This window comes from Brachyistius frenatus, unplaced genomic scaffold (genome assembly GCF_029030835.1).
Source record: "Brachyistius frenatus isolate BFR_SWC_R1_liver_20210118 unplaced genomic scaffold, ASM2903083v1 Contig_222, whole genome shotgun sequence".
NCBI lineage: Eukaryota > Metazoa > Chordata > Actinopteri > Embiotocidae > Brachyistius > Brachyistius frenatus.
In genome coordinates this window covers 539113-564226 of record NW_027210821.1, presented here as the reverse complement: position 1 = coordinate 564226, position 25114 = coordinate 539113, and the positions used below count along the sequence as shown (strand labels likewise).

General features: G+C 40.0%; 1 protein-coding gene across 1 annotated transcript; it reads right to left on the bottom strand.

Moving 5' to 3' along the window:
• Positions 1 to 400: 400 nt before the first annotated feature.
• On the bottom strand, positions 401 to 25114 carry tpo (thyroid peroxidase). The gene is made up of 12 exons (XM_069719729.1): positions 24969 to 25114; positions 24694 to 24854; positions 24274 to 24403; positions 22340 to 22469; positions 21369 to 21557; positions 20363 to 20848; positions 9013 to 9271; positions 6239 to 6409; positions 2863 to 3100; positions 2570 to 2778; positions 2287 to 2460; positions 401 to 593 (listed from the first exon to the last, which is right to left on the bottom strand). Exons 1-12 carry the CDS (start codon positions 25112 to 25114, stop codon positions 580 to 582), a joined length of 2307 nt encoding a protein of 768 aa, XP_069575830.1. The 3' UTR covers positions 401 to 579.

Sequence of the window (25114 nt, the reverse complement as noted above, 5' to 3'; positions counted from 1 at the left end):
CAAAAATCCATGTTAACCAGGTTCCAGGGTAGAGAGGTGCCATATTGTGTCATTCACAATAATATTGGTATAGTTTTTTAATGATTGTAAAAAAATGACTATTGTGATATGCTGACTTATTGATGTCGTATCGTAACGCAGTGCAACAGCGTGACTTATTTCTGGTGCAGAATTCAAAGCAGAACAACAACAAGCCTAAATGAAAGCGACGATATTTCATACAGAATCTGGATCTCACTCCGAGTTCCTGTTGTTGTTTACAAACTAAAGAACAGAACATTTTTGTTTTTACTGAATATTTGAATGCAAACTTATATTTATGCTGACATAGAAAACATTTATGTTGTTGCAATGATATGTTCTTGAAAGTAATATAAAAATATTTGTCAGTCATTTTTGATATTGCAGGACAAGAGATGTACAATTATCATGAAAGTTTGAACAATGTTAAAGTTTTAAATGTGGTTGAAACTTTGAATCAGCAAGACGATGGAAACACAGAGAACAAGAACAGCAACATTCCTTCAGCTCTGTTATAAAAAAGATGACGCATCTCTGGATCTGCTCCATGTTAACAACTTAGTGGTTCATCTCTGAAAAACAATTAAAAAAATTGTTAGTTCGCAGTCACTCATGTCACACAATGAACTTGACAGATGCTGTTTAAGTGAATGCCCAGTAAATGGGAACATGCGTACACATCATGTACAAAAAATGTGACTGACAGCAGGTTGACAGATTCTGAACTTTATGTAAAAGTATTAAAATCCACCTAATAGAACCTCTAACTCTCCCAACCAGTATCCCATCATATCTTGTTGTTTTTTTACATGTGTACAAAATCAAAAGTATAACGATGACAGCTCATATTTTGTGTTGGGTTGTGAGGCAGACTCTTCCTTAGACTACAGGTTGCCTGACAACCTCACAGTAACAACAAAATGACAACAAGTTCAAGTGCAACGAGTCAAGGTTTTTCTCATGAACAGAGCCAGGCTAGCTATTCCACCTGTTTCCAGTCTTTGTGCTAAGCTAAGCTAAAGAGCAGCTGGCTGCAGCCTCATATATATATTGGACAGAAAAAAAAGAGTGTTTTATTATTCTCATCGAATTCTCAGCAAGAAAATGAGTTCGCCCAAAATTTTAAATTGTCCCTTCAGGCCATGAATAAATTTGGTAAATTCCACATTACATATGGATAACCGGTATTAACTAATCAGGTAAAATGCTACAGTAATATTATACAAGCAAAAATACTGCCTGATATATTACTGAGAAACAGACCTACATTTCTCAGTAACATCAATATCAATTAATTTTTAATGAAAATGCCAAAAAGCAGAGGGAAAGTGCAAACTAATCAAATCAGTATTTGTGATCAAAGCCAAAACGGCTGCTTTTTCTTTCTGTTTTCTGCCAGATTATTGAAGTGATAATGGAATTAAATCTGATAACAATATATTATTGTAATAACAGGAACATTTCCTGTGAACTTTAAGCATTTTCTGAGCATTAAAGGAAGGCGTTCCACAAATATGTGGAAGGATTTTGTAATTACCATCTGACAAGTCAAGAATGAAATATGGAAACTACAAAAAAAAGACTGAGATTTTGTTTTCTTTAGTGACAACAATGCACTTGCCTTGTTCTTTATATTGATTGATGAATACTTTTTTCTCCTCATTTCCATAAACACCTAAACATATCTTTAAGGAAAAAAAGTTCTCAAAACAGTCCCAGCCCTTAAATCTGATGATCAAACTTTTCAAAATGGAAGAAGACAATTTGTTCACTGTGATGAAGCACCTGTCTAAACTAACATTCAGGTGTCTGAAAAGAGGGGTTTTTTTACGTCTGATATAAAAGGCTGCTTGAAAGGGACTTTAAAGTCATTAAAAACCTGCTGTCTACATGAAGAATCGGTGCCATTTAAAATGCATCCAGCTTATTGATGCAGGTGTGGTTTAAAAAAAAAAAAAAGTAATTTGATGATTACACTGAGGTACTGATTCTCTGGCAAATGGGTCAAATCATAAAAGAGCCATGTCGTTGATATATTTCCTTTTCTCCATTAGAACCAGCAGATAGCAGTAAAGCTCCACTCAGACAGGAGCGTAGAGGATATACAGTACTGTATGTGCAAAGGACTGTAGGAGCTACAGCGTGTTTCAATGTGCATCAGTTCGTTCAGTGACGATAAAACAACGTCGAGCTGACGGTGGACTCCACCGCTCATGTTTACTCCACATAAAGAGACAAGATGCTCGTCAGAAATAGTTCACGTACCTGCACACTGTGGGGGATGTTCACTCCACCGGCCTCCCTCGCAAACTATCGCAGCAGCACCCTCTAATTTGAAACCATGGTAACAGGAGTACAGAGCAACGAGTTTGCCAGATGTAGAGGACAATATATAATCCCCATTCCTTATCTCTGTCGGAGAGCCACACCGCTCCAAGTCTGGAAATGAGTGATACAAGTTCTTCACTTTAACGTGTAACAGAACAATACAACATAAAGGGATGATTTTTAAACATGAGGTTTAGACCAACAGTGTCACAGGCCCCACCTGGGCTCTTCTCCTCTCTCCAAGCCTCCAAATTCAGTGACGGTATTTGATCACAAGAGACGTAATCACATGGATATTCCCCAAATCTGAAAGAGTCAGGAGGGACTTCCTGTATGTCGCTGTTGTCACAGATGAGACGAGACGGAGAGTTTTTCTGGAGCTCATCCTTCTGTTGCTGGGTGAACACACCCTCGGCATCCCACCAAAACCTGAAAAATAAAAAAATAGTTGATCTCAATGTGCTCAATTCAAGCCTTCATTTCATTTCATAGTTTAAACTAATCCTAGCGTACCTGTCTCCGTCGCGGAGTGCTTTCATCTGTTTACCGATCAGGCAGGCGAACAGAGGACCGGTTCTCGAGCCGGGCAACAACTTCTCAACGAGTCCTCCGAGCCATACGTCCACGTTGTCAGGATGTTTGTACAGTCTTAGTATATTTTCAGCGACCTCGCTGTTTCCAACAACCTCTTTGAGATCGGCCAGTGTCTTAATACGCTTCAGTCCGCAGAATTTCCTCCAGTCGTTGTATCCTGGAAAATGATTTGAACACAATGTGCTTTGAGACGGCTGTTAGTTAACAATGCTGAAACCCACGTACGTGCACCTCTAGAGCTAATACTAATATACTAATATAATATAACTAATATTGTATCTGGTTTGTTTGACATGTACAAAACCAAAGTGTAAAATCAACGACGTGGTTCCCAGGAGGGTGACGTCCCATTGATTACCTGTTGGTAGCTGCTAGACTCAAACAGAGACCAAGATGAGCAGGTCACACACACACACACACACACACACACACACACACACACACACACACACACACACACACACACACACACACACACACACACACACACACACACACACACACACACTTTTTTACATTTTCTAACTAGTAGTCTTCAGCTACAAGTCTCACGTAAGCAGCGGAGTTCCTCTTTAAACTCTGCAAGTCTTCTTAAATAGAACAATTTCAGACACAAAGCAATTCAAAGTGTTTCAGAGGGATAGAAAAGTATTCAATAGACATTAAAATTGTATTTGAGAAAAAAGCAAGAACAAAACAGGCAATTCAATAATTTAAATATAAGAAACAAAATACTGCACAGCAGCAAACAATAATGTTTTTGGCCCCGATTAAATGAGCTGGAAGCTTTTTCCACACGTGGGGAACATCACAACTAAAAGTTGCTTGGTTTTAATCCTTGGAAAAATGAATAAGTCTGTCCCAGATGACCCAAGGAGGCTGAATGCTTCGTAACCTAGAGGTAAATCAGAGAGGTATTTAGTGCTGACACCATTTAGTGCTTAATAGACGAGTAATATGATTTTAAAATCTATCCTCTGACACACAGGAGGCCGGTGCAGTGATTTAAGCAGCAGTGTAATGGGATCCACTTCCTTGATGTCACTGAGGACAGAAGCAGTTTGGATGTGATGGAGCTGTCTGGTTAACTTTAAGACACCATTACTGTAGTCTGGGCTGCTGGAGATGGAACAGTTAATCCTTTCTTTTATCTTGTTTAGACAGAAATCCTTTTCATTCTTGCTGTTTTTAAGGTGGCAGCCGACTGATTTTGTAACTGTCTTTATATGCTTGTTGAAATTTAGGTCAGAGTCCAGAACTATTGAAAGGCTTCTGGCTTGATTTGTAGATTTTAGTGTCATTGATTGAAGGTACTGACTTTTAAAACTTTCCTCTTTGGGGTCAAAAATTATTTCATTTTTTTCTGTGTTCAGTTGAAAATGTGGTCATTGTACTTACTCAGCAATTCTAAAGAACTGTAGTGACATGGTGACACTTATGAAGAGTAGTGTGTCATCTGCATAATTATGATAGGATATCTTATAATGTTCCACAATCTGAGAGATTACTACCTCGGGTCAAGTTTCCAGCAGCATCCATGTTTTCTATAGAAACTTGTGCTACAGAACTGGCTGATCTTTAAACTGTCCTTTGTACAGGCCACCGTCCCAATGAGTCCCAGGAACACATCGCTCATCCTGATGCCAAAACAAGGAAGGTAGACAGTGGAGCCGCTCTGGTTGAATACTGTGTAATCAGAGAAGGACGTGAAGACTAATGTCAGTCCTGCAGGACACACCGGGGATTGAACCCTGAACCGTACCATCAGTAGGCAACTCACGTCACCATCTGAGCCACAACTGCAACGGAGCTGTTGCTCCCAGAACAAGTTGAAATTGTGAATTTCCAGCAGAGAAACGACAGGTATTTGATGCCAGTGAAGGACCTGAAGGTTTATAGTCTTTTTCCTGAGTCGTGACTTGTTCTGGAAGATCTGTTGTATGAAATCCATTTTTAACAGCTGAGTCACATGTCACTCACATGCCAACTGTCACTTGTGCCAACAGACACAATAAGCATGTCCATGCCTGGGTGGTCCAATAACACTTGTGCTTGTGTTGCTAACCATAGTGTTGGGTAGGGGGGCGAATGAAGCCTGATTGCTGAAACCTGCAGGCAGCTAACCAACTGTAACAGCACCGACCTGTCACTCAAAGTAGCCCCGCCCTTAATTACGTTTGACTTTAAGCCTTTATGGAATTTAAAGAAGTAAAAACGTAGCCCAGTACAATTATCATGAATGGGGAAATTAGCCATAGAGACCAAAACTGTTTTGTGAACCCAGCTCTGTTTATTTCTTATAACATGAGAGTCTACAGGAATTGAATCGCATTTGGAGCCAGCCTCTAGAAGCTGCAGTTTCTATTTGATCTTTTGCGTTGGCTTCATTTTTCAGCCGCTGAGTTTGCCTTGACGATGACTTGTTTCTTTGTTAGTAATTTAATTTGCAAGCTAGCAAGAAGCTAACCTAACAAACTAAAGCTGGGTGGAACTCTTGGCAAGAAATTGAAAGCATATTTCCCACAAGGTGAAACCATTTTTTTTTTTTTTTTTTAGATTAATATGAACAGCTTTTCAGAGTTAGTAAATTGTTTTTTGTCATTCTGTCTCAGCACACATGTGACTCTGAGTTTCCTGAACTTTATGCCCTTCAATCTAAAAAAGAAAAATTGCAAACAAACTCAGGATCAATCTGGCAGCAAGAATACAGGAACCGCTGTGTGCCGGTCAGGCTTCAAGAAAAAAAAAAGATAAAGACAGCAGCAGAAAAAGAACTTGTTCTAAAGGGAACAAGGTAAAGGACAATTAAACAAAAGTACACGTTTTTACCCCCCCCCCCCCCACACACACACACACACACACACACACACACACACACACCACCACCACCTCTCCCGGGTATCCTGCACTACTTTGGCTGTAGAAATCCTTGTTGTGGCCTTTTTATTTCTTTTTGCAATAATTTTTGATTTGGTATTTGTTGCATTGTTGGATTTGGAGTTTCAGGGTTTCAGGATTTGTACAAAATTGTTCACTCACAATGGCCATCACTGCAAATAACCAGGGCAAAGCAAAGTGCAGAAACCAACTGCTGTAGGAATCAAAGTCATCTACTTAAAAACCAGTTCCTTCATCCTTCCCTTTGTCAAACCTGTCAAACCATTCGCATGGTTTATACAGTAGGTACTTTTATTGATTTAAGATTTCAGGATTAAACTGGTCAATCATTGTCGATTGTTACTCTGATTTGACGAGGCTTAACTGAACGGCATCGATTGGTCCTGCTGAGTCTTACCTGGGAGGCCGTGATCTCGTCCTCTCTGCAGGTTCAGTGAAGCCAGGTCCATGTGCTGCGGTGCACTCAGGACAACCAGCCTGTCCGTCAGCTCCGCTGCCAACAGCATGTTTGCGTTAACGGTCGATGCCGCCGTTCCAATTACGCCTCTCAAGATTGGTTCAATCCCACCTAGACACAAAAAGTACGACTTACTTTCCACTATTATAAAATGGGTTTATATATCCTTGTGGGGCACTGTTAAGGCAGCAGCTTTGCATTTATTATTTTCACATCAAAAGTAAAAGATCACACAATGTGATGGCACAAAACCGTCAAAAAAGATCATTCTTCTCACCAATCCAGCTTGTCTATAATCCAGGTCTTAACCAGAATGACAAGAGGAACAACACACACATGGCTGTTGTTTTCTCTGGCTGGAGAGCTTTCTTTGTTGCTGCTCAATAAACAGGTTTGTGAATCACTCCTGGGTTTGGATTTGCAGCTTCCCCTGGGCTCGCTGGTGTCCAAACAATTTCATGTGAGCAAATAGGATGAATGGACTGTTGAGGGATGAGTGCGCTGTTTATCATAACAATACACTGTTTCATAAAAGTAAATGCACTTGCTGCTTGATGGAAAAAAAATACTGAACACTTTTACTGCAGCGAGGTAAGAACCTGCACTACTGGAGGTCAGCAAAACATCCCGACTGGTGCGAATTCATGGTCATTTAAGGAAGCGTAGACCACTTAAATGTGAAGTAAACAATGTTAAAACAGTTTATTCACATTAACAGTAAATAGAGATGATGAGATACCTGCCCTGCGTTCCAGTAATACTTGCAGACTATCTAGTATCCCAGAAAATGTTTTAGTCTGTCCAAATACATAGTATGCTAAATGTAGGCTGTCAAAAGTACCACGATGTCCGACTACATCTGGTCGTATTTTACAGTCAGCAGGCCAGCATGCTGTTCTGGCTGTTCTGACCCACAATCCTTTGCGCAGCAGAAGATACGTCACATCGACTGAGCCGCCGAAACAGTCGGTGGCGCTTATGCTCCCAGAAAAGGAGGAAGTAGGAGAAGAAGAAGAAAAGGAAGCGTACTCGTTCCAAATCACTACGGATCGCGACGGATAAACAAAGTGGGTTAAAGTTCAAAACGCATTTTTATGATGAAGTAGTATGTATGTCCCAATTGTGCACATACGACATGCAACAGTAGATACTTTTTAAGGGTAGCTGCAGTATGTACTAAAAGTAAATAGTATATTATTCAGAACTCAGGGAAGGATCATAATGTGTGCATCACCTTTAGGTCAAACGGTTCTATTACTGAAAAATCAAACCTGACCTGCCCGTGTGTGGTTAGGCAGCTTCTCATTGGACCACTAGCTGATGATTAGGGAAACTTATTGCAACCATGCAGGATGTGAAACGGTGAAGGGAGAGCTGAGCTGTGAAGCCGAGATAATTAGACTTTGCAGTGGTTCGGGCAGCAAAAGGAATATGATCCGAGAAACAAAGTGCCCAGATGACATTTCTCAAGCTTCACACTGCTCGCTAAGGTATTGTGCCCTTTTCGCTGCAGTCTGGGTTTTCTGAATCTCTCCGTACAACAGAGTTTCTGTTATAATTAAGCAATATTACAGGAGAGGGTGATGCTTCAACGGCTTCACTGGCACGACAGTGATGCGGTCCGTAAGAATCACTGAAAATTATACAAGTTACCAACTAAATAATATATGTAATTAAAATGTGTTCATATTGTGGGACAATTTGCTATCAAAATATAAAACTTTTTATTTTAGTGCCATCTCAGTTGCCATGGCAACACATGGGGTCTGACTAACAGCTGGAAAACAATCAGTCACCTAAGTAGACCCTTAGTAACGACCTAGCAACCGAAGCGATTTCTAGTCCGTTTTATTGCTTTCTAGAGATCTTCTTGTTGTAACTATGATATCTGATGGAAAAAGATATGGATGGATGGATTTTTTTTTAAAGATATTAGCACCAAAGCAGTCCAGCTAGCCGCCGCTAAGATTTAAATTGCGCGACTATCCGTGGTGTTACGGTACGGGTGCTCGGAGCGACCAAAAAGGACCAAAAAGGACCCGATTTCACCAAATGGGTCATTTAACAGACCTATAAAAACATTATTTTGCATTTTATATGAAATTCAATTCTAATTCTATATTCCCATTGAGACAGAGGAGTGAAATTTCTAGTGACGAGCAGGATGTGATGTCATGATGATTTGAGCACGGTCCAAATGTCCAGTTGACCAATCAGATCTCTACTTGTTGTATCATCACATAATAAATCAGAATGCTCATAATAATGAGAAACAAGAAACATATCATAATTTTCCATTACTTGGTCAACTACAAGCAGGCCTTTAACACCTGCATATGGCGAGTATTGAAGGCTATATAAGTAAGTAATAAGTAATAAATAAGTAATGTATTGCTAATGAATGGAAAAGGTCCCTGCAGCCTTCTGTAACGAGTCTCCTGTGACTGGGTGCACACTGTATAGGTCATGTACTCCGTACGATATATGGATGCAGCTTTTCCTAGTTAATAGATCAAACATGTCAGTGATCTTTCTTATGTGAAGCACTAGAACTGCGTGCAACCAATTATTGCAGTAATACAGACTTCCGATGCTGCAGCTGACCTAAATAAAGTGTTGTTTTTTTTCTTCCTGCTTCCTTTTTATGGCGTGTTTAGTGTGCTCGCAGGATACGTTACTATTCCCAAGAGGCAGCCCCATAAGAGTGCACTGACCTTCTTTGATTATTCTCCATGGACTGAAGAAAGTGTCGCGCAGTCTCAAGTGGGGGAAGCACTCGTGGTCCTGGAAGCTCTCGTTCAGCCTCCTGAGGATCGGAGAGATGGTAGCGTGGCCGAACCTGAACGCAGCGGTGGCGAACACGTTGGAGATCGACGAGTCCACGGTTGAATCGTAGCCCTTGTAGTGTCCGATGTAACGTTCGAAGGACTCCGGGCCAATAATTTTGGGTACATAATCTCTCATGGCTATGATCTGGAAGTCAAAATAAATGAGAAGGAGGAGCATCAGAGAAGAAGAAAACAAATCTTTTTAATTCATTTGAAAACATATTCTGAGTTTGAATAAGTGCATTCATTTAGAAAACAAATAATTAACAACAATCTTGTGAATGTGCAGCGAAAAGAAATCCCTGCAGGATTCCCAGAGAGGAGAATATTTTTGTAATATCTGCAGCTTGGACATATGACTGCACATTTGTTCTCTCACGGCTCACCACAGTGAATTTAATCTGTTCCCATCACTATTTATAAAGGCCTCATTTCAGCACCTGAATCTTAACACATGTTGCACAAGTGCATCCGCCCACATGCACACGCACACGCACACGCACATTAGTGGGATCAGATTTGGTGTCATAGTTTTCAATGCAAAATGCAGCATTGGAACAAGTTGAAATAAGTTCATTATGGATCCGTTGACGTAACAACAGCTGCGAGTCGGTGAAGAAGATGTGTTGTAGATGAACTTTTTAATGCAAGATTAATGGCAAAGATGGATAAATTCATTCTATTTAAAAATATTATGCGAGGTATTCCTCTCAGGTTTTATATAGCTGTAAGACGAGGCAGCCTGAGAGGTGAAACCGAGGCTGGAAACAGTCCACAAAGCAGCTTTGTTGACTGTACTGCTGTGAGCCCACCGTAATGACTGAAGGTGGCTCAGATGAGTGAATCAACATTTGCAAGAGCTCAGATTTTCTTACATCTGAATTTTGGCAGCTGGACAGTGGAAGAGTAAAGCACGCAGAGGTTTTAGTCCATCAAAAGGGGGGCAAAAAGAGGATTTTGAAAAGTGAGGGGGATGATTCTTCCTCCAAAGCCCGACTCCTCCAGACTGTTACTGACAGCTTCAGTTTTCTTCACTGTGATTATAGTCACTGTCTGCCCCCGTAGTAGTTTGACCTGTGTTGGTGGTCAAGCATTTGTCCCGCCCCTCCTTCACTGTGATTGGACCGCTGGGTAAAAAGTGAAAGTGGAGAGCACAGCATTTCTACCCAAAGTTGAACATTTTTCAAATTCTGAAAAAAGAGAAACCTGAATGTTCAGGCCTCGGCGCAGAATAAAGGCTCAGCGCTTCATCACACTGCTGCCGTTGGAAAAAAACACAGCGTTACCATCAAAAATAATTTGTGCTCAGAGAAAAACGCCGTAGAAAGCAGAGTGTCAGTCTTTTTCGGCGCAGGCTGATAGGCTCGGCTGTCCCTCCTTTGTGGAAATTACACTCCTGAAAAACATGTTTACGATAGTTATTGCTTTGCATGCACCTCTCGCTTTTAACAAAACTATCACATCTAGTTGAGACCTCTTTTTTCAAATTTCAAAATGAATTGTTAGCAGATTTTACATCTGAATTCATCAGAAGATTGAATTTGATTACTTAATCAATTACAAAAATAACAGTATTGATTACTTAATCAATTACAAACCCAAAGAAATAAAACTGTTTCACCAAAACTTGTGCTGGTATCTTCTTTCCTACTCTAATAATAATTTCAGGACCTCTCAGAGTTATTTCGTGACTCTTTGCAGGGGGTACAAGCCCTATGCTGGGACGCTGAGATTAAACAGCATAACTTTGTATAAAGTAGTAAAAACATTGCGTCAGATAAAGTAAAATACTGCAATAAGAATCTCTGAAACTTAGAGTAAATTTTGCTGACAATAGTTAAGTGAAACGTTTACTTGTGATGGAGAAATTAAAGGATTACATCCATGAACTATTTGTTTGTATCCATATGCTGCACTATAATTTGTAGTCAACTGACTGCAGATCATTGAAAGTATCGTCAATACGTCTGTCATTTTATGAGGCCCAACGTGTGTTTTTAGAATGACGTCAACCATTCAGCTGGTCTGTATTCATTTTACCTACGAATCCCTTTGAAACTTGTTTTTTTACTGGCCTGTGATTTGATCCAGTTGCATCGTAAGAGGCTTTGGCTCTGCTGTTATTGGGAACGTGACACAAACTGTAGTGGATGGACAAATAGCCTTGACAACCTTGCACTGATTGAAACATGCGTCAGAATGAAACCAGATGTTTCCTGCAAATAATAAGCTTTCCGTCCGAGTTGAAATGGCGTCTGACCTTTCCACTCGTTTGTTCTGCAAGTCGTTTCGAATGATGTTTTTTTAGTGGCTGCCCACAGACAGTCAGCTGGAGAGACGGTGTGAATAGTTTCATGTGGCTGCTCCTGAGACATGTAATGATTCAAATAGTAACACAAAGCTTTTAGCTGACACTAAAATGTACCCGTAATGGTATTCAGAAGGATGTTTCCATTAACCTATTTAAGTGTTTTCCTCTAATTAGAGAACAGCATGAGCTTATCTGGGTTGTTCTATGACTGTTATGTCACGAACAAAAGCTGTATGTTCTCTGTATATTTAAACATAGCCACTGTCTCTTTATTAATACTGTATGACACACGGTGTGGGGGGTGTAATGCCTGGCATCGGGAGGCATTTCAGTGACATCTCTAAACCACATCCTGTCCTAAAAGCATTTGAATCAGGTTTTTTTTTTTTCCTGAAACGTATCTTGCATTAAAAACATACATTATTGAATGAGAAGAGAAGACCTCAAAATTCATTCTTTGATCAGATATTCAGGAGATATTTCAGTCTGTCTTTCCATTTATTCTAACTATAATCACATCTTGACATAAGGCTGGTCGAATGCCTGAATATTTTAAGCCGTGGTCCAACTGTTCTCAAAAAGCCACCTGAGGAACCATTCATTATAGATAACTTTCACCCAATATCTAGAACTAACATCTTGGAAAAGAAATAGTAGCTCATTGACTCTATAACATGAATGGCAAATTTCATTTAGGTTTCAGAGTGGTGCAGGACTTCTTAGGGATCTCAGTGAATATTCTTTTAGCAACTGTTCAGTGGCCAAATGTATTTTTTTAATATATTTTTGATCATCCTGCCATTTCTGGTACAGTTCACTGTGTGATTTTATTCCCTCGCTACCCAGAAGGTTTCTGTACCGGCACTAGAAGGTTGCAGAGCAAACGGAGAGACAACTATGACTAAGATGGGTGTAACATTGTCGTGCTTCAGTACCGTTGCATCAAATTTGGTATAGATGCAGTGGAGAAATTTTAGAACAGGTGAAACATTAGCGTTCAATGACTCGTTGTTATAAGGATTTTATTTACTATCTTTTTTACAGTTTTAAATGGGGCAGAAGTAAAACTGCCCATGTTTGTTGGATTAGTGGTCTGATGATGACAGTTAGACTTTTTTGTGTTTCAACATTGTACCAAGTGTCTGTTATGCAGAGACCCCTAGTTTGTTTTTATCAGCCTGAGTGTTGTGAATCTGCTACTGACTGAATTTGGGAGTTTTTTTGGGTGGAATTTTCAAGATATAACCTAAATTACTGGGTTAACTGAATGTTTTTAGAAGTGGGTAAGTTTATCCGGTCCTTTTTATCTGAGAGAATCTTCTGTGCTGCCACAACAAACTATTAATCGCATTTAAAAAATATATATTTTTACGTGCAAGAAAATGGAAACTGTCATCCATGCCTTTATTACAGGCGAGTTAATTATTTTAGTATATATTCCTTTGGTATATATGGAAACTATATTCCTGTCTGTTGATGCTGTCAGCTGTTTCTATAAAGGAACCTTTGTACAGTATGAAACCCAGTTAAGATGTAACACTTACATCTAAATAGCGAAAATCAGGTTCTCTGGGGTGAAAACGATGTTCTCTGATCGTTTAAACAAAGCTAAGGGACTAATGTGGGAGAAGAAAATCTCATGGTGATGGGCTTTTCAAACATAAAACCTACAACAAGGTGGTGTAATAAGTTGGGTTTCTTCCAGATGTTACAGTTTGATTCTGTTACTGTCCAACCAACCAACACATCTGGACTTTATGTGGATAAATTACATTTTTCTGAAATTTGTCCTCATTACAAGCAGACTGGAAGAGATAATCAACCAGCATGTTGTTACATTCATACTGAAATATAATTGAGTGTTTGACATAGATGTACAGTAAACATCTAAAGTTGTGTCTGGTATACACAGTAACACTGAATGAGCAGGTAGATATCCACCTCACAGCTCCAGCCTTAAAACCCTTTTAATAGTCATGTTTTTTATTTTTTTGCCTAATTGCTCGCTACCTTTGGCCTTGAAGTGTGTGTTTTGGTTAGTAATTACCAGTGTCGCACATATTTTAATACATTAAAGTAGAGCTTTGCCAGTAAATTGTCAAGAATAATGCATAATAAAAACAGCATTCTACATAACACTTGCCCTGCGTGAGCTTGTTTGCTGGGAACAGCTGGCGGAGGATTTAAATGGGGAGGTGGGGAAGGGGTTGGCGAGAGCTGTTGGGATTCAACCATATGGACCAGAAACCACAACAATGAGCTGAAAGCTGTTGAAAGCTAACAAAGAGCTGCAGTTGGAGGCTTTTTTCCCAGTGGGATGGGAGAACTAGAAAACTTTTCACATTACAGGAAGACGTTTCAATGCTGAAAATGAATACAATAGACGAGCACTTTTACATTACATTAAAAAAAACATCTATTAGTATGCTTATGAATTATGAATGAATAAAGTGGCAGCAAAGCTGTTTTGAACTTTTTCTGTATAAATCGTTTATGACAACGAGCACTCTCAATCTTATGAAGTGCTGATGGAATAACGTTTGCCATTAAATCCTGCGTTGCATCAGACCTTATTCAAAGCAGACAATTTGTAGCACGTGTAGTTTAAAACATGAATCCTCGAGGTGAGCTCACCATCACTGCTTTATGAAGACACCTCCTGTTATGACAAGTCAAAATGCCTGCTGGGAAAAAAGGCTTATATGCCAAAGAATGAGGATTCTTTTTTAAATTGAAGCAGATGGTTTCACTGATCAGTGAGCAGAGCTGCTAATGAGTAAACACGCCTAACTTCATGATTGTTTGTTTGTCTACGGATGGCTGCATAGAGCAAATATTAATCATATATGTATTAATAATATTAATTACAGTTAAAAAAAAAAGATGAGTCTTTTTTGTGTACACACAAGTAGTTTCCATTTCACAGCATGTGCCATTTTTGTAGGAGTGTTTTGTTAAAAACATTTAATTCACATGATGGTGCTGCTGTTTTTCTTAATTAGCCTCCGTTTTATTTACTAATGAACAAATCTACAAACCCACTGAACTCATCTGAAGCTGCAAGTCAAACGATGAGCCTGAAGGCAAGAGAGTTTCCTTCTTCTACAGATAACATTACTCAACCCTTGAATATTTGTTAAGCATCTCAGTTCAGTCTCACATGGAGGTCTGACTGTAGTTTCCCAGCATGCCTTCTTTTCTTGAGTTAATACTACAGAACAATGTACTTATACTGCAAACGGCATGGATGTTTTAAAATAGATTGTCTTTAATTTGTTGATTCCGTCTTTTCAGGATCAAAATATCTTTAACATATAAAAGGATGTTTGTGGTTCAGTGATTATACAGTCTAACTTACATGCAAGTGTTTGTGTACTGATTTCACTCATCTTTGTATCGTGCTCATTATTTGTCAAAAGAAGTCAGGATAAACATGGGCGGATGTGTTTAACTGAGTCATGATGACAGCTTTGAAATGTGCTTATTGACCATTTACTTTCATCTACAAGGGGCTCGCCAACTCGTCAGTACGAGTCTCCTCATGAAGTAACCTTCTGCTAAATTCTTCCATCAAAGACTCTTCAGAAACACACAGTTTCAGTTCTTCTTTAATTCTTCATCTCAGCTTTGATTTTTTTCTTTTTCTTTGAAAAAGTAGATAACGGTCACACTCTGCCAGTCTGCAGCCTGGTCAGACCAGATAGTCCCTCACTTTTCACTCCAGCGCCTATACAGGGATTTTCCAAGCCGAGCACGGTTATAGCTGCAGTATGTAAATCCTCTACCTGCCTTTTATGCTTCGTCCTCACAAATTATTTAAAGAACCCCTTCACCTAAGTCCATCCCTTTTTAATATTGTAAATCTCTGTCCTCTCCTATTGTCCCTGAATCACCTGAAAATAGAAGTTGTTAATCCACTGCTGTAGTCAAGTGTCAGCTCTCCAAATCTGACCGATTACAGACTTATTTCCCTTCTGCTTATAAATACTCTGGAGACTCTGCAGCCGAGCAGTAGGGTCACCGGTCCCCGTTGTTATAGAGGCAATGAATCAATTGCATTAAAACACAAACTTTTTCTCTATTATTTTTCATGAGGAATGTATGCACTGAAGATTTCCTTCACCATTAATAATGTTCTCAGCCTGCAGCTGAAAGGAAAAGCTGCTATCAACAGTCAGTCCGATCAGTCACTGCTGTACAACCTGTTTCCAACAGGGTCACAAAACAGGACCAACACCAACAAAACCTCACTTCTTGAATTAAAAACAACTGCAGACATTTGTAACAGGAGAGAAAATCCTTCTTGGACTGAACAAAGCCAAGTTTGCAGCACAATGAATATTAGTTAAGAAGAGGAAACCGGTAAGACTCAAATTTAAAACCACTAAAAGAGTTTAAAAGAAAGAGTAGTGAGAAAGGCCAAAAGTCAACACTAATGTCTACAGAGAGTGATGTGGTTCAGTATCTGATTCTCTTACCAGGAACCTGCTGGGCAGAAAGAAAAAGCATCTTAGTTTGGAGAAAAACTCCACAAATGTAACCACAGATTTGTATTATACCTCCATTGACTCTTTTTAAAAAGAAATCTGTACAGAAAATCATTTTTTCTCATCTCATTTATCATCATCATGTCTTGCTTAACAAGAGAGTGATCATTCTTATACATACATGCTGATAAAAGAAACACCCACTCCTCACATGCTCGCTGGAACCAGGACGATCTTTGGTACTTTTGGTTGAAAGTATTTTACATTTATGAGCAAAGACATCGTGTTTTTGACATTCATGAGTCTCTGTTGATTATTATTTCACTGCGTAGGCACCAAGCGGCAGCCAGCAGGGACGTCACCCGTTGGTTTGTGAACGGCCGTTGAGAAGCCTCCAGTTCGGATCTTAGCCGCCGCCATTTTGCTTGTCTTGAGCCGGCGCCCCCGAGCTGGAGGGGAGCGAGCGGTGGCTCTGACTCGATCTGATTGGAAACCTGACGATACTACATCCCACCCACAGATAGCCGTAACCTGACAGGCTTGTCAATCAAATAAATACGTCCCCCAAAAACAGGTCTTCTTGAATCTTCTTTTCTAATGAATGAGGGATTATTTTCAGATGGACCTCCAGAAAACTAATAAGAAGGAGTGACTTTAGCTAACAACACTGAGATAACTGATGGACACATTTTATTCACTTTGGATTTGATGAGAGAAGTTGAATGGGAGTCTATGGAGCCGGAGGCTTTTTGGAGCCGACCTCTAGTGGCACTCGCTGGTATTGCAGCTTAAGACACTTCTGCATCGACCTCATTTTTCAGACCCAGAAGCTATGTTCACTTTTATATACAGTCTATGGTAGGCACTGACATTTTGTCCTCTGGTGGGCTTTCCGGTGTATTACACGCTTTGCCACGATACAAAGCTGGTTTAGCTTCTGCTTTGTTCTTCCACAGCTGAGCACAAGCTACAGACCAGCAATGGAATGAAGCTGCTGTCATTTTTAATGTGATGAAATAACTATAATAAATGTCTGTTAAATGTTTCAGTATTATTCAGGCTTAAATTAGACAGTGGTAACAAATGATGAATAAATCACTGAACAGCAGCTCATAAAAAAGTGCGTCAAAGATGCCGCTTTGAGGTAAATCGTTGAGGCTGAAGGCCGAGACTTCCCATTCAAGCTTTTCATTTTGGGTAAACTGAAGAATTTTTCAATGAATATGTGCAAACTTTGATAAAAAAAAAAAATTGAGATTAACAACCTGAGCTGCTTTAAATATTTATGTAATGTGTTGGATGTGCATCCCTGGCAGCTTCAACAAATGTCAGCACAGTACAGTTTGTAATCAGAATGAATCCAGGTATTGATTTTGTAACGTTTTACTCTCTTTTCATGTTTATGAAAACTCCAGCTGAGACTTGTTTTTTTCACTGCAGTGACCCCGAGTCACCGTTTTACTTAGAAAATACTCTCCTTTTTTAAAATTTTCAGAATCTCCTCACTGCACCTTTCATATCAGCACGTCCTTCTTTAATAGCGTGTAATTGCAACGAGTTCTTACTCCTGACATCTGCAGATTCTAAAATCACCACGTTCATAAATGCTGAATTAGCTTGTTTCCCCTCAGGCATCATCTGTGTTCCTAAATAAAAAAGTTTTACGGATGTGAATCATGTTGCTTTTTATTTTCATCTCACAGCTGTGTCTCCTTTCTTTCTCTCAGTCATGATGATCTACGGCAGCATGTCCTGATAGTCGGGTACAAAATGTTCAAAGTCTCTTTAAGTAAATGGCTCAAAACTGTCTTAATCTTGGCCTCACATTGACCCACATCTAATTTCTCATCATTATCAGCACAATTAGTATTCATGCTACCACTATCGAATTTGATCTTCTGGCCCTTCTGAGGGTGTTTTAATGGGGGAGAATATGCATGTGGATTCCTTATGTAGTGCTAAATAGTAAGGTTTCCGCTGTATGTAGTCCAACAAAACCAGCTCCTGGTTACAATTTATCACCTCACAGTAATTGCAGACTGGAGAAAAATCACAGGGTGGCAACCAAAGGGGGGATAATTGATGTCATGGGTCAGTGACGTCGGTGGTTGCTATAGAAAACTCGACTTTGATTTAGCTTTCCTGTAAATACAATCAAGAGTTTGTAATATGTGATCGTCTTATGTGAATCCTTTTTGCTGCTAAAAGCATGAAGAGAACTTTTCAACAAACGGCAGGAAGCGACTAGCACTACATTTCTCATAAAGCGAGAGCTCATGAAAAGTAATTTCATTTGATTTCAGGACCTCTGAGGAGGTTCACACAAAGGTGGATGATGTTTTCCATGAACATTGTTAATACAGTGCTTCAGCTGTCAAAGGTAAAACTTTCAGCACAGATCAGGAGGCAGAAAGATGTTGCTGACGTTCCTAAACAGGTACAATTTGCACTACTGACTTTAATTCAGCCGTTGAGCTAAAAAAAAAGATAATAGAAAGATATTAATTTAAGTTGATTCATCCTGCAAACAAAAAGTAACACGAATTCAACTTATTCCAGCTCATCAGATGTGAATGTTGTTTTTTTTGTCTCATATTGTAGTACATTGAACATCGGAGGGATTTGGATTGTTAGGTGCACAAAGCAAGCAATTATAATCAGGATAAAAGGCTTATTCCTGGGGCACACAGGTGTCCTGCTTTTTTATCACTCGTCCTGCGTCCCACATTTTGATTGGCTGTAGTCTTCAAAAGTCGACACTGGAGGACAGACGCTTTCTTTTTTTCTTTTTTATGTGGCTTTTGTCTGGAGGCTGTGAAGAAACCGGAGTAGCTTGTGTTTCATGTCAATCAAACTGTGCATATGTGGGTGAAGTGCAGGTCAGTCTGATCAGTTTTGATGCCAACGTTAAACCCAACAGGGAAAACTGTGAGTCACCACAAAGCCACAAGCTATGCAGATTTCTGCAGAATATGAAGAGAATTACCACAAAGAAAAAGAAACGCAGCTACAACAAAGAAAAAGTACTAATAACTGAGTGAGGATGGCGGAAGGTGATTCTCAGAGTTTTTTCTGTCTTCCTGGTATAGAAACATCTCAAATTCACACAGGAGAAAGTTGTCGTGAAGCGACACACGAGTCTCACAAGAACTGTGTGTCGAGTTGTGGATTCATTTCCACTGAAGCCCAAAGAGTGCTGCGAGATACAAAAAGAAACAGGAGCCAAAAGTTACAGAAGAAGATCAACATCACTCTTTGAGGGATGTCCCGGTCAGGTCTTTGTGCTCGGATCCTGATGTGAGACATTAAATATCGAAGACCGGCCGAGTCCGAGTCCCAATCTGATTTTAGACGATACCAGCTGAATACTTCATTACAATTCATTAAAATTGTTCAAATGATTCCAGTGTCTATGCTTGACAATTGAATAGGTCTGTAATGCAATAAGAAAAAAACGGCCTGCATCCATTTTGTTGTTGGTTTTTTTCTTTACAAAATAACAAAGCAAGATAACAAAATCAGTTTTTCAACTATTGCACTTGTGCAGCTGATTTCCTTGTTTCTGTTTTCTTCTGGTTTTGTTTTGTGTTTTTTGTTTTCTCATCCATCTCCACTGCAGTAACTCTAATGACTCTGTGCGTCCATTTTAGGATTTTTCGTTGCTGAAACGTGTTGCGTCTTCAAACATGAATGCGGACAGCGATAGCGAAGGTGAAGAATTTAGAGACGCCCGTCGGTGCTTCAAATTAAATACCTTGACGGCTTATGCTTATTTATGCCATGAGCTTGAGACAGAGCGTCTCCCACCCGTGGAAACACCGTTCGCCTCATGAGGTGCGACAACATCTCCTTTGGGAGCAAAACCAAAAGTGATGCATGTAGAAACCTACGGCTAGCATACACTTAGCTTTGCATGAAGACCGTAAGAAAGGGGAACGAGTTCAGCCTGGGTCGCTACGTTTGATTTAGTTTTGAAATGTGGAGAGATTTGTGGTTTTGTGGAGTTAGGTGGTGGAACGTCTTGTCACAGTGAGGCTGTCGGCAAACAGCAGAGAAAACTACAACTTTTCTTTTGGATATTCCGTGGTGTGGGGAGATGAAACACAATTAAACAAGTTAATTAGCAAAAGTTAGAGGTGCTGAACAGCATCTCGTGTTCTTGAGCCGGTTCTCCCTCTGTCGAAGTGAAGCTAACTTTGGCATGAAAGATTATGAGAATGTAAAAAGAAAAATGTCCAACTTTCCTTATAATGTGTCAGATTCAGCTGGAGGAAATATATGTTTTAGACAAGTATTCTTATATTTTATAGGAAAATGATGAAGTAAGAAGATGAATAGTTGCTCAGCTCGTTAAAAGGTCAATTCCTTTGGTGTGCTGATCTGTTACGGTTGATTTAGTCATTTTTCAAAGATCCTAACTGTATTTTCTGGTACATACCTGGTGCAGAGCGCCGATAATCTTGCGGGTTTCTTGGTATATCGTCTCCGGGCTCCAGTGACAGTTTATGTGTTTCAGTTCCTCTGCAATCCGATTGTGTTCCCGGAGCCACAGTATATGTAAAGTCGTGAGGGGCAGACCCTCATTGACCCGACTGTCTCCGGCACTGAAACACTCCACTCGGTCTCGCTGCCGGTCCTGGTGGCAGGCCGACGGCAGCGCGGCGACCGCAGGAAGGTACGGCCGTCCTTCTGGATCCTTGAACTGATCGTTGACGGCGAGTTTCCCGTTACGGCCGCCGAGGTCACGGAGGAAGCTCGCCAGCTGGGGAGTGCTGGCGTACACGACCGAAGCGTCCACGAACGACGAAATGGCGTTGAGCTGCTGTCGCCGAGCGGCTCGTCCCACGTCAGCTCCGCAACCGACGAAGCAGTCGGGTGAGGAGCGGTGAAAAGGCATGCAGGCCTGCTCACAGGATCCATCGGTCTGGAGAGGAAGAAGACTAACTCATCACACGATGCTTCAACTGCGTCTTTAACTCTTTTAAGTTTTAAATTTCACTTTTAAGTTCACATTTTGGGATTTCATTCATTCAGCGTGTTTCCTGAAATGTTTTTGTGTTTTCTGAAATGTTTCCTGAAATGTTTTTGTGTTTTCTGAAATGTTTTTGTGTTTCCTGAAATGTTTTTGTGTTTTCTGAAATGTTTTTGTGTTTTCTGAAATGTTTATGTGTTTCCTGAAATGTTTTTGTGTTTTCTGAAATGTTTTTGTGTTTTCTGAAATGTTTTTGTGTTTCCTGAAATGTTTTTGTGTTTTCTGAAATGTTTTTGTGTTTCCTGAAATGTTTTTGTGTTCTACGACATGCTTTTGCGTTTGACCTTCAGGGCCACCGTACATTCAACGTATACGTCTGGACTATTTCCTAAATTGTTGAACTATTCCTTTTATATGCCGGTAATGATACAGGGAGGATAAAAAGCAGGAACCTGGTGTTGCTGCAGTTTACCTGAATGGGGAAGCACTGCTGCACATTTTGGCAGGTGTTGGAACAGTCCACGTCAGCGGTGTCGGTGCTCTGAGGGGTGAACGTGATGTCGTGGTCGATGTACTGGCCCCACTCCACCAGCAGTTGAGAATAGACGTCATCCTTGGATTTAGAAGAGCTCCTTATTATCTCCCTGCTGACGGTCCGAGGCTGTTGACGAAGCAGGATTTCTTATTTGGGGTGACAGTGAGTACGGCTGTTACAGTAATTATGTCATCATTAAAAGAAATGAACAGATTTTCAAGTTCGTTCTTTAATTCACTAACTTTTGTTATAAACAGGAATTTAATTTTAAATTAAGCTAACCCCAACCCAACACATTAAGTATCCATAATGTTATTCACTCGACCTCTGTTAATAAGAAACTGAACAGTGAGGATCTTCAAATATTAAATATCGAAAACACTTTAGCAGATTATAGCTCTTATATATGGAGGTAAACTGTAGGCTGAATACAACTGATGCATATTTGATGAGTTCCTCCACTACAGGCCGTGAATCTGTGCATAAATTAAGACTGACATTCAATGCAAGTATCAGCACAACGGTTTTGTCTGCTCTCTGTGAGAAATGTTGTTTATCCACGTGACTGGAAACCAGCTCCTTTCAAGCACTGGAAGTAGTGAGTTAAATGCACAGGCTGCAGTATTGAAAAGCAGCTGTAATCTGTGTCATCTCACACACACACACACGCACACGCACACACACACACACACACACACACGCACACACACACGCACACACACACACACACACACACACCTCTGCTCTCACCTAAATTGCTGTGGACTTTATCTCCTGTAAAGCAGGTTAGAAAAATAAATGGAAAGCCACATTAACTCGGGTTGTGCAGAGGGGGAGCTCGCTTCATCTCTGCCGTAATTTCTCCACCGAGACTTGTGTGTGTGTCGGACCGGCATTTTGTAGATTACCGGGGGAAGTTGGAATCCATTATGGAGCCGTTCTCGGTTCCAACCCTTGGGTTCTCCCTCTCCGTCCTCGTATTCAGCTGGAAGCCATCTGACCAAGGCGGTGTTGGCGGCTCCCCAGCGAGGATTTTGCCTGACAAAAGGAATCATGAAGTGTGTCCAAACACAGTGCCGAGCGACAGAGTGAATGTTTGCTTTCTTCCAGAGGGTCATCGGGAGTTTAAAATACTGGATATTTATTAACATCTAATTCATATAAACTACATGTGGTCGGTTAGCTAATCAAGCGGTTTGTGATTTTGCTATCAACCGACGGAGTGTAGTCGCATCCTGACCGTGACCTGAACATATGAACACAAGAGGGGACCTTCTTCCTTGGAAAAAACCTGCTGCAGAATGACCCATGTGTGCTCTTAATCCACAGTAACACCACTGATTTTTCATTACACTCCAATAAACACTGTCAGACTCACAAATGACCATTAAAAAACAGAAAAGAATCACAATCAGTGCAGCAGAACCAGATAGACTTTCTGCTTTCTTGTTCAAACTTGCCATCGACTTTACACAAAACCTGTTGATATTTTTTTGTTCCAGCTTGTAGAATCTAAGAATTTCTTGCATTTTTCTTTTAATTATCTGAATTAATTTCTAACAGTTTTGAGGTTTTGGACTGCTGGTTGGACATATCAATCATTGGACTCCAGTTAACCGTGATGGGCAACTTTCTCTTTTAAAATAAAATAAATAAATGAAAAATTTAATTGTTTAATCAAGAAATGAATCAGTCCTTTAGAATACTGTCTAGATAGCATTGCTATAAGTCTTAGTCAAAATAGTTAAAAAAAAAAAGAAAAAAAAAGCTCCAACTGCTTTTATATGAATTCATCAGTAATAATCTAATGACATCATATAATAGTGTGGTAACAGTCACAAAGAGCATTTTTCTACATTTAGTACTTTTACCTGCTACTTAAAACTATAAGAACACTTTCACAGTGAGACGTGCATACTTATGTTTGGGTTAAAACAGGTATTTTATGAAAGTCGGGGGACCTTCGTTGTCATGGTTACAATGGTCTAGTGTTTAGTTAACCCATCCATCCACCTCGACCACCTCCTATGCCAACTCTGTGGCTCTATAACCGTTATCTGACTTCCTCCTCTGCATCAGTCATAATTACGACGGCCACTAGAGGGTTTCGTCACTTGAACGTCCCTCGTTTTTGGGGATTAGCTGAAACAACGGCCTCTTAACGATGAAAAGACACTGGGTTGTAATAAACTGCTTTCACAAACAACTCATAGGGTTGTTGTTCTACGGCTCGATGGGACTGCAGCGGCTAATACAGTCTCACGGTGGTATTCTCAAGCGGATAATAAGGAGGGATGCTGCACAGTTCACTTCCAAGATTTTTTAATTTGTAGTCTTGATCCCAACCAAGTGCTCACTCAAGTGACATCACTTCGAGGCACAAAAGGTTTAACATATGTTAATTTGGTCCAATTTAAAAATGAAGCCATCCATGAACATATTCGTTGGCCTTTTGTATGCAAAACACGACTCAATCAAATTGCCAACTTTAATGTGAACATCCACGTTTTGTAATTCATTTTTACACCTGACAAATCAACATTACTGCTCACAGACATAATTGTTCCTCAACACGTTACTAAAATAAACATTAAAGTGAATTTAAAATAGATTTTGTTATTTTCAATTCGGTTTGGTTGATTTGGAGTTTCACTTGTCAAAACTGTTTTTTCACTAATTTCTGTTTCTGCCTTTTTCTTCACGTTGCATTGTTTATTAAAATGAGGTTTACTCGGGATCCCCACGTTGAATCCTGCGACATCATTCCAACACTGTACAATATATTTTGCTTCATGCCAACACGGTTCTGGTTCTGACTCATCAGAATAACTCCTTTAGATACCTGTTGTTGCAGACTCCTGATATGGAGCGGTACTGGCTGGGATGACTCTGCTCACAGGAGGTTGGATGTGTTGCAGAAGGACATCCAGACAGCTCTGAGATCAGCTTCATATAGTCCAACGACAACACCTCTGTATTAACATGTCAACAGTTAACATGAGAGGACCTGAATGGAGGTTAATGCTGCCATGCTTTACAAACATTTCAAGTCTGAAAGGACAAAAGTTATTAAAATGATAAACGATCAAATCTATCCTATAGTGATAACCAGAGTCCATTTAAATTATTGGTGGATTATAATGTGGTAAATTGGACCAAATAATATGTTTTGGATGTATTAAAGTTATTTGGACTCCGCGGTGTCCGACTGTGTTCTTCCCAGGTGAGATCTGTTGGATTCAATGAAGGAAAGGAAATCTACCTTTTGCCTGCACGGCTCTTTTAAATCTCTGTTTTGCTCTGTTCTTCAGGACTTGCAGAGTTGTTTGAAAAACCTCGGCGGCTCGGGAAATGTCCAGGGTCTCCGGCTCGGCTCGCCGAAGCAACGTAAAGCCACGCGTGGAAGATGAGGATGTGCTCCATCTGTAAACACAAATTGACAGATAAAGGAACGCTTCGGGTTTGTTTTTCTCTGTCCTTTCTTACACGGGTAATATTTCAGTTAAAACAGAGGGAGACGATGTATGTCATTATTACCGTCGTCTAGAGTGGTGTAAGGCTTCATGTACGATTTGAAGGATTTCTTGATGTGATGAGAGAAGCAACTCTCTGGTGTAGGTGGCTGGAATATATACAGAATCACAGCAGCATGAAAAACAGATCAAATGGCAGAAAATACTCAT

Bases quoted from the DNA above. Each gene is read 5' to 3' on its own strand.
- tpo (XM_069719729.1), bottom strand. From the start codon at position 25,114: ATGAGTATTTTCTGCCATTTGATCTGTTTTTCATGCTGCTGTGATTCT. The intron at 20,849-21,368 runs GTAAACTGCAGC...CTTCCTCTCCAG, and splicing joins AGCAGTGCTTCCCCATTCAG to ACCGATGGATCCTGTGAGCA. The intron at 2,461-2,569 runs GTGGGGCCTGTG...ACTCATTTCCAG, and splicing joins GAGAGAGGAGAAGAGCCCAG to ACTTGGAGCGGTGTGGCTCT.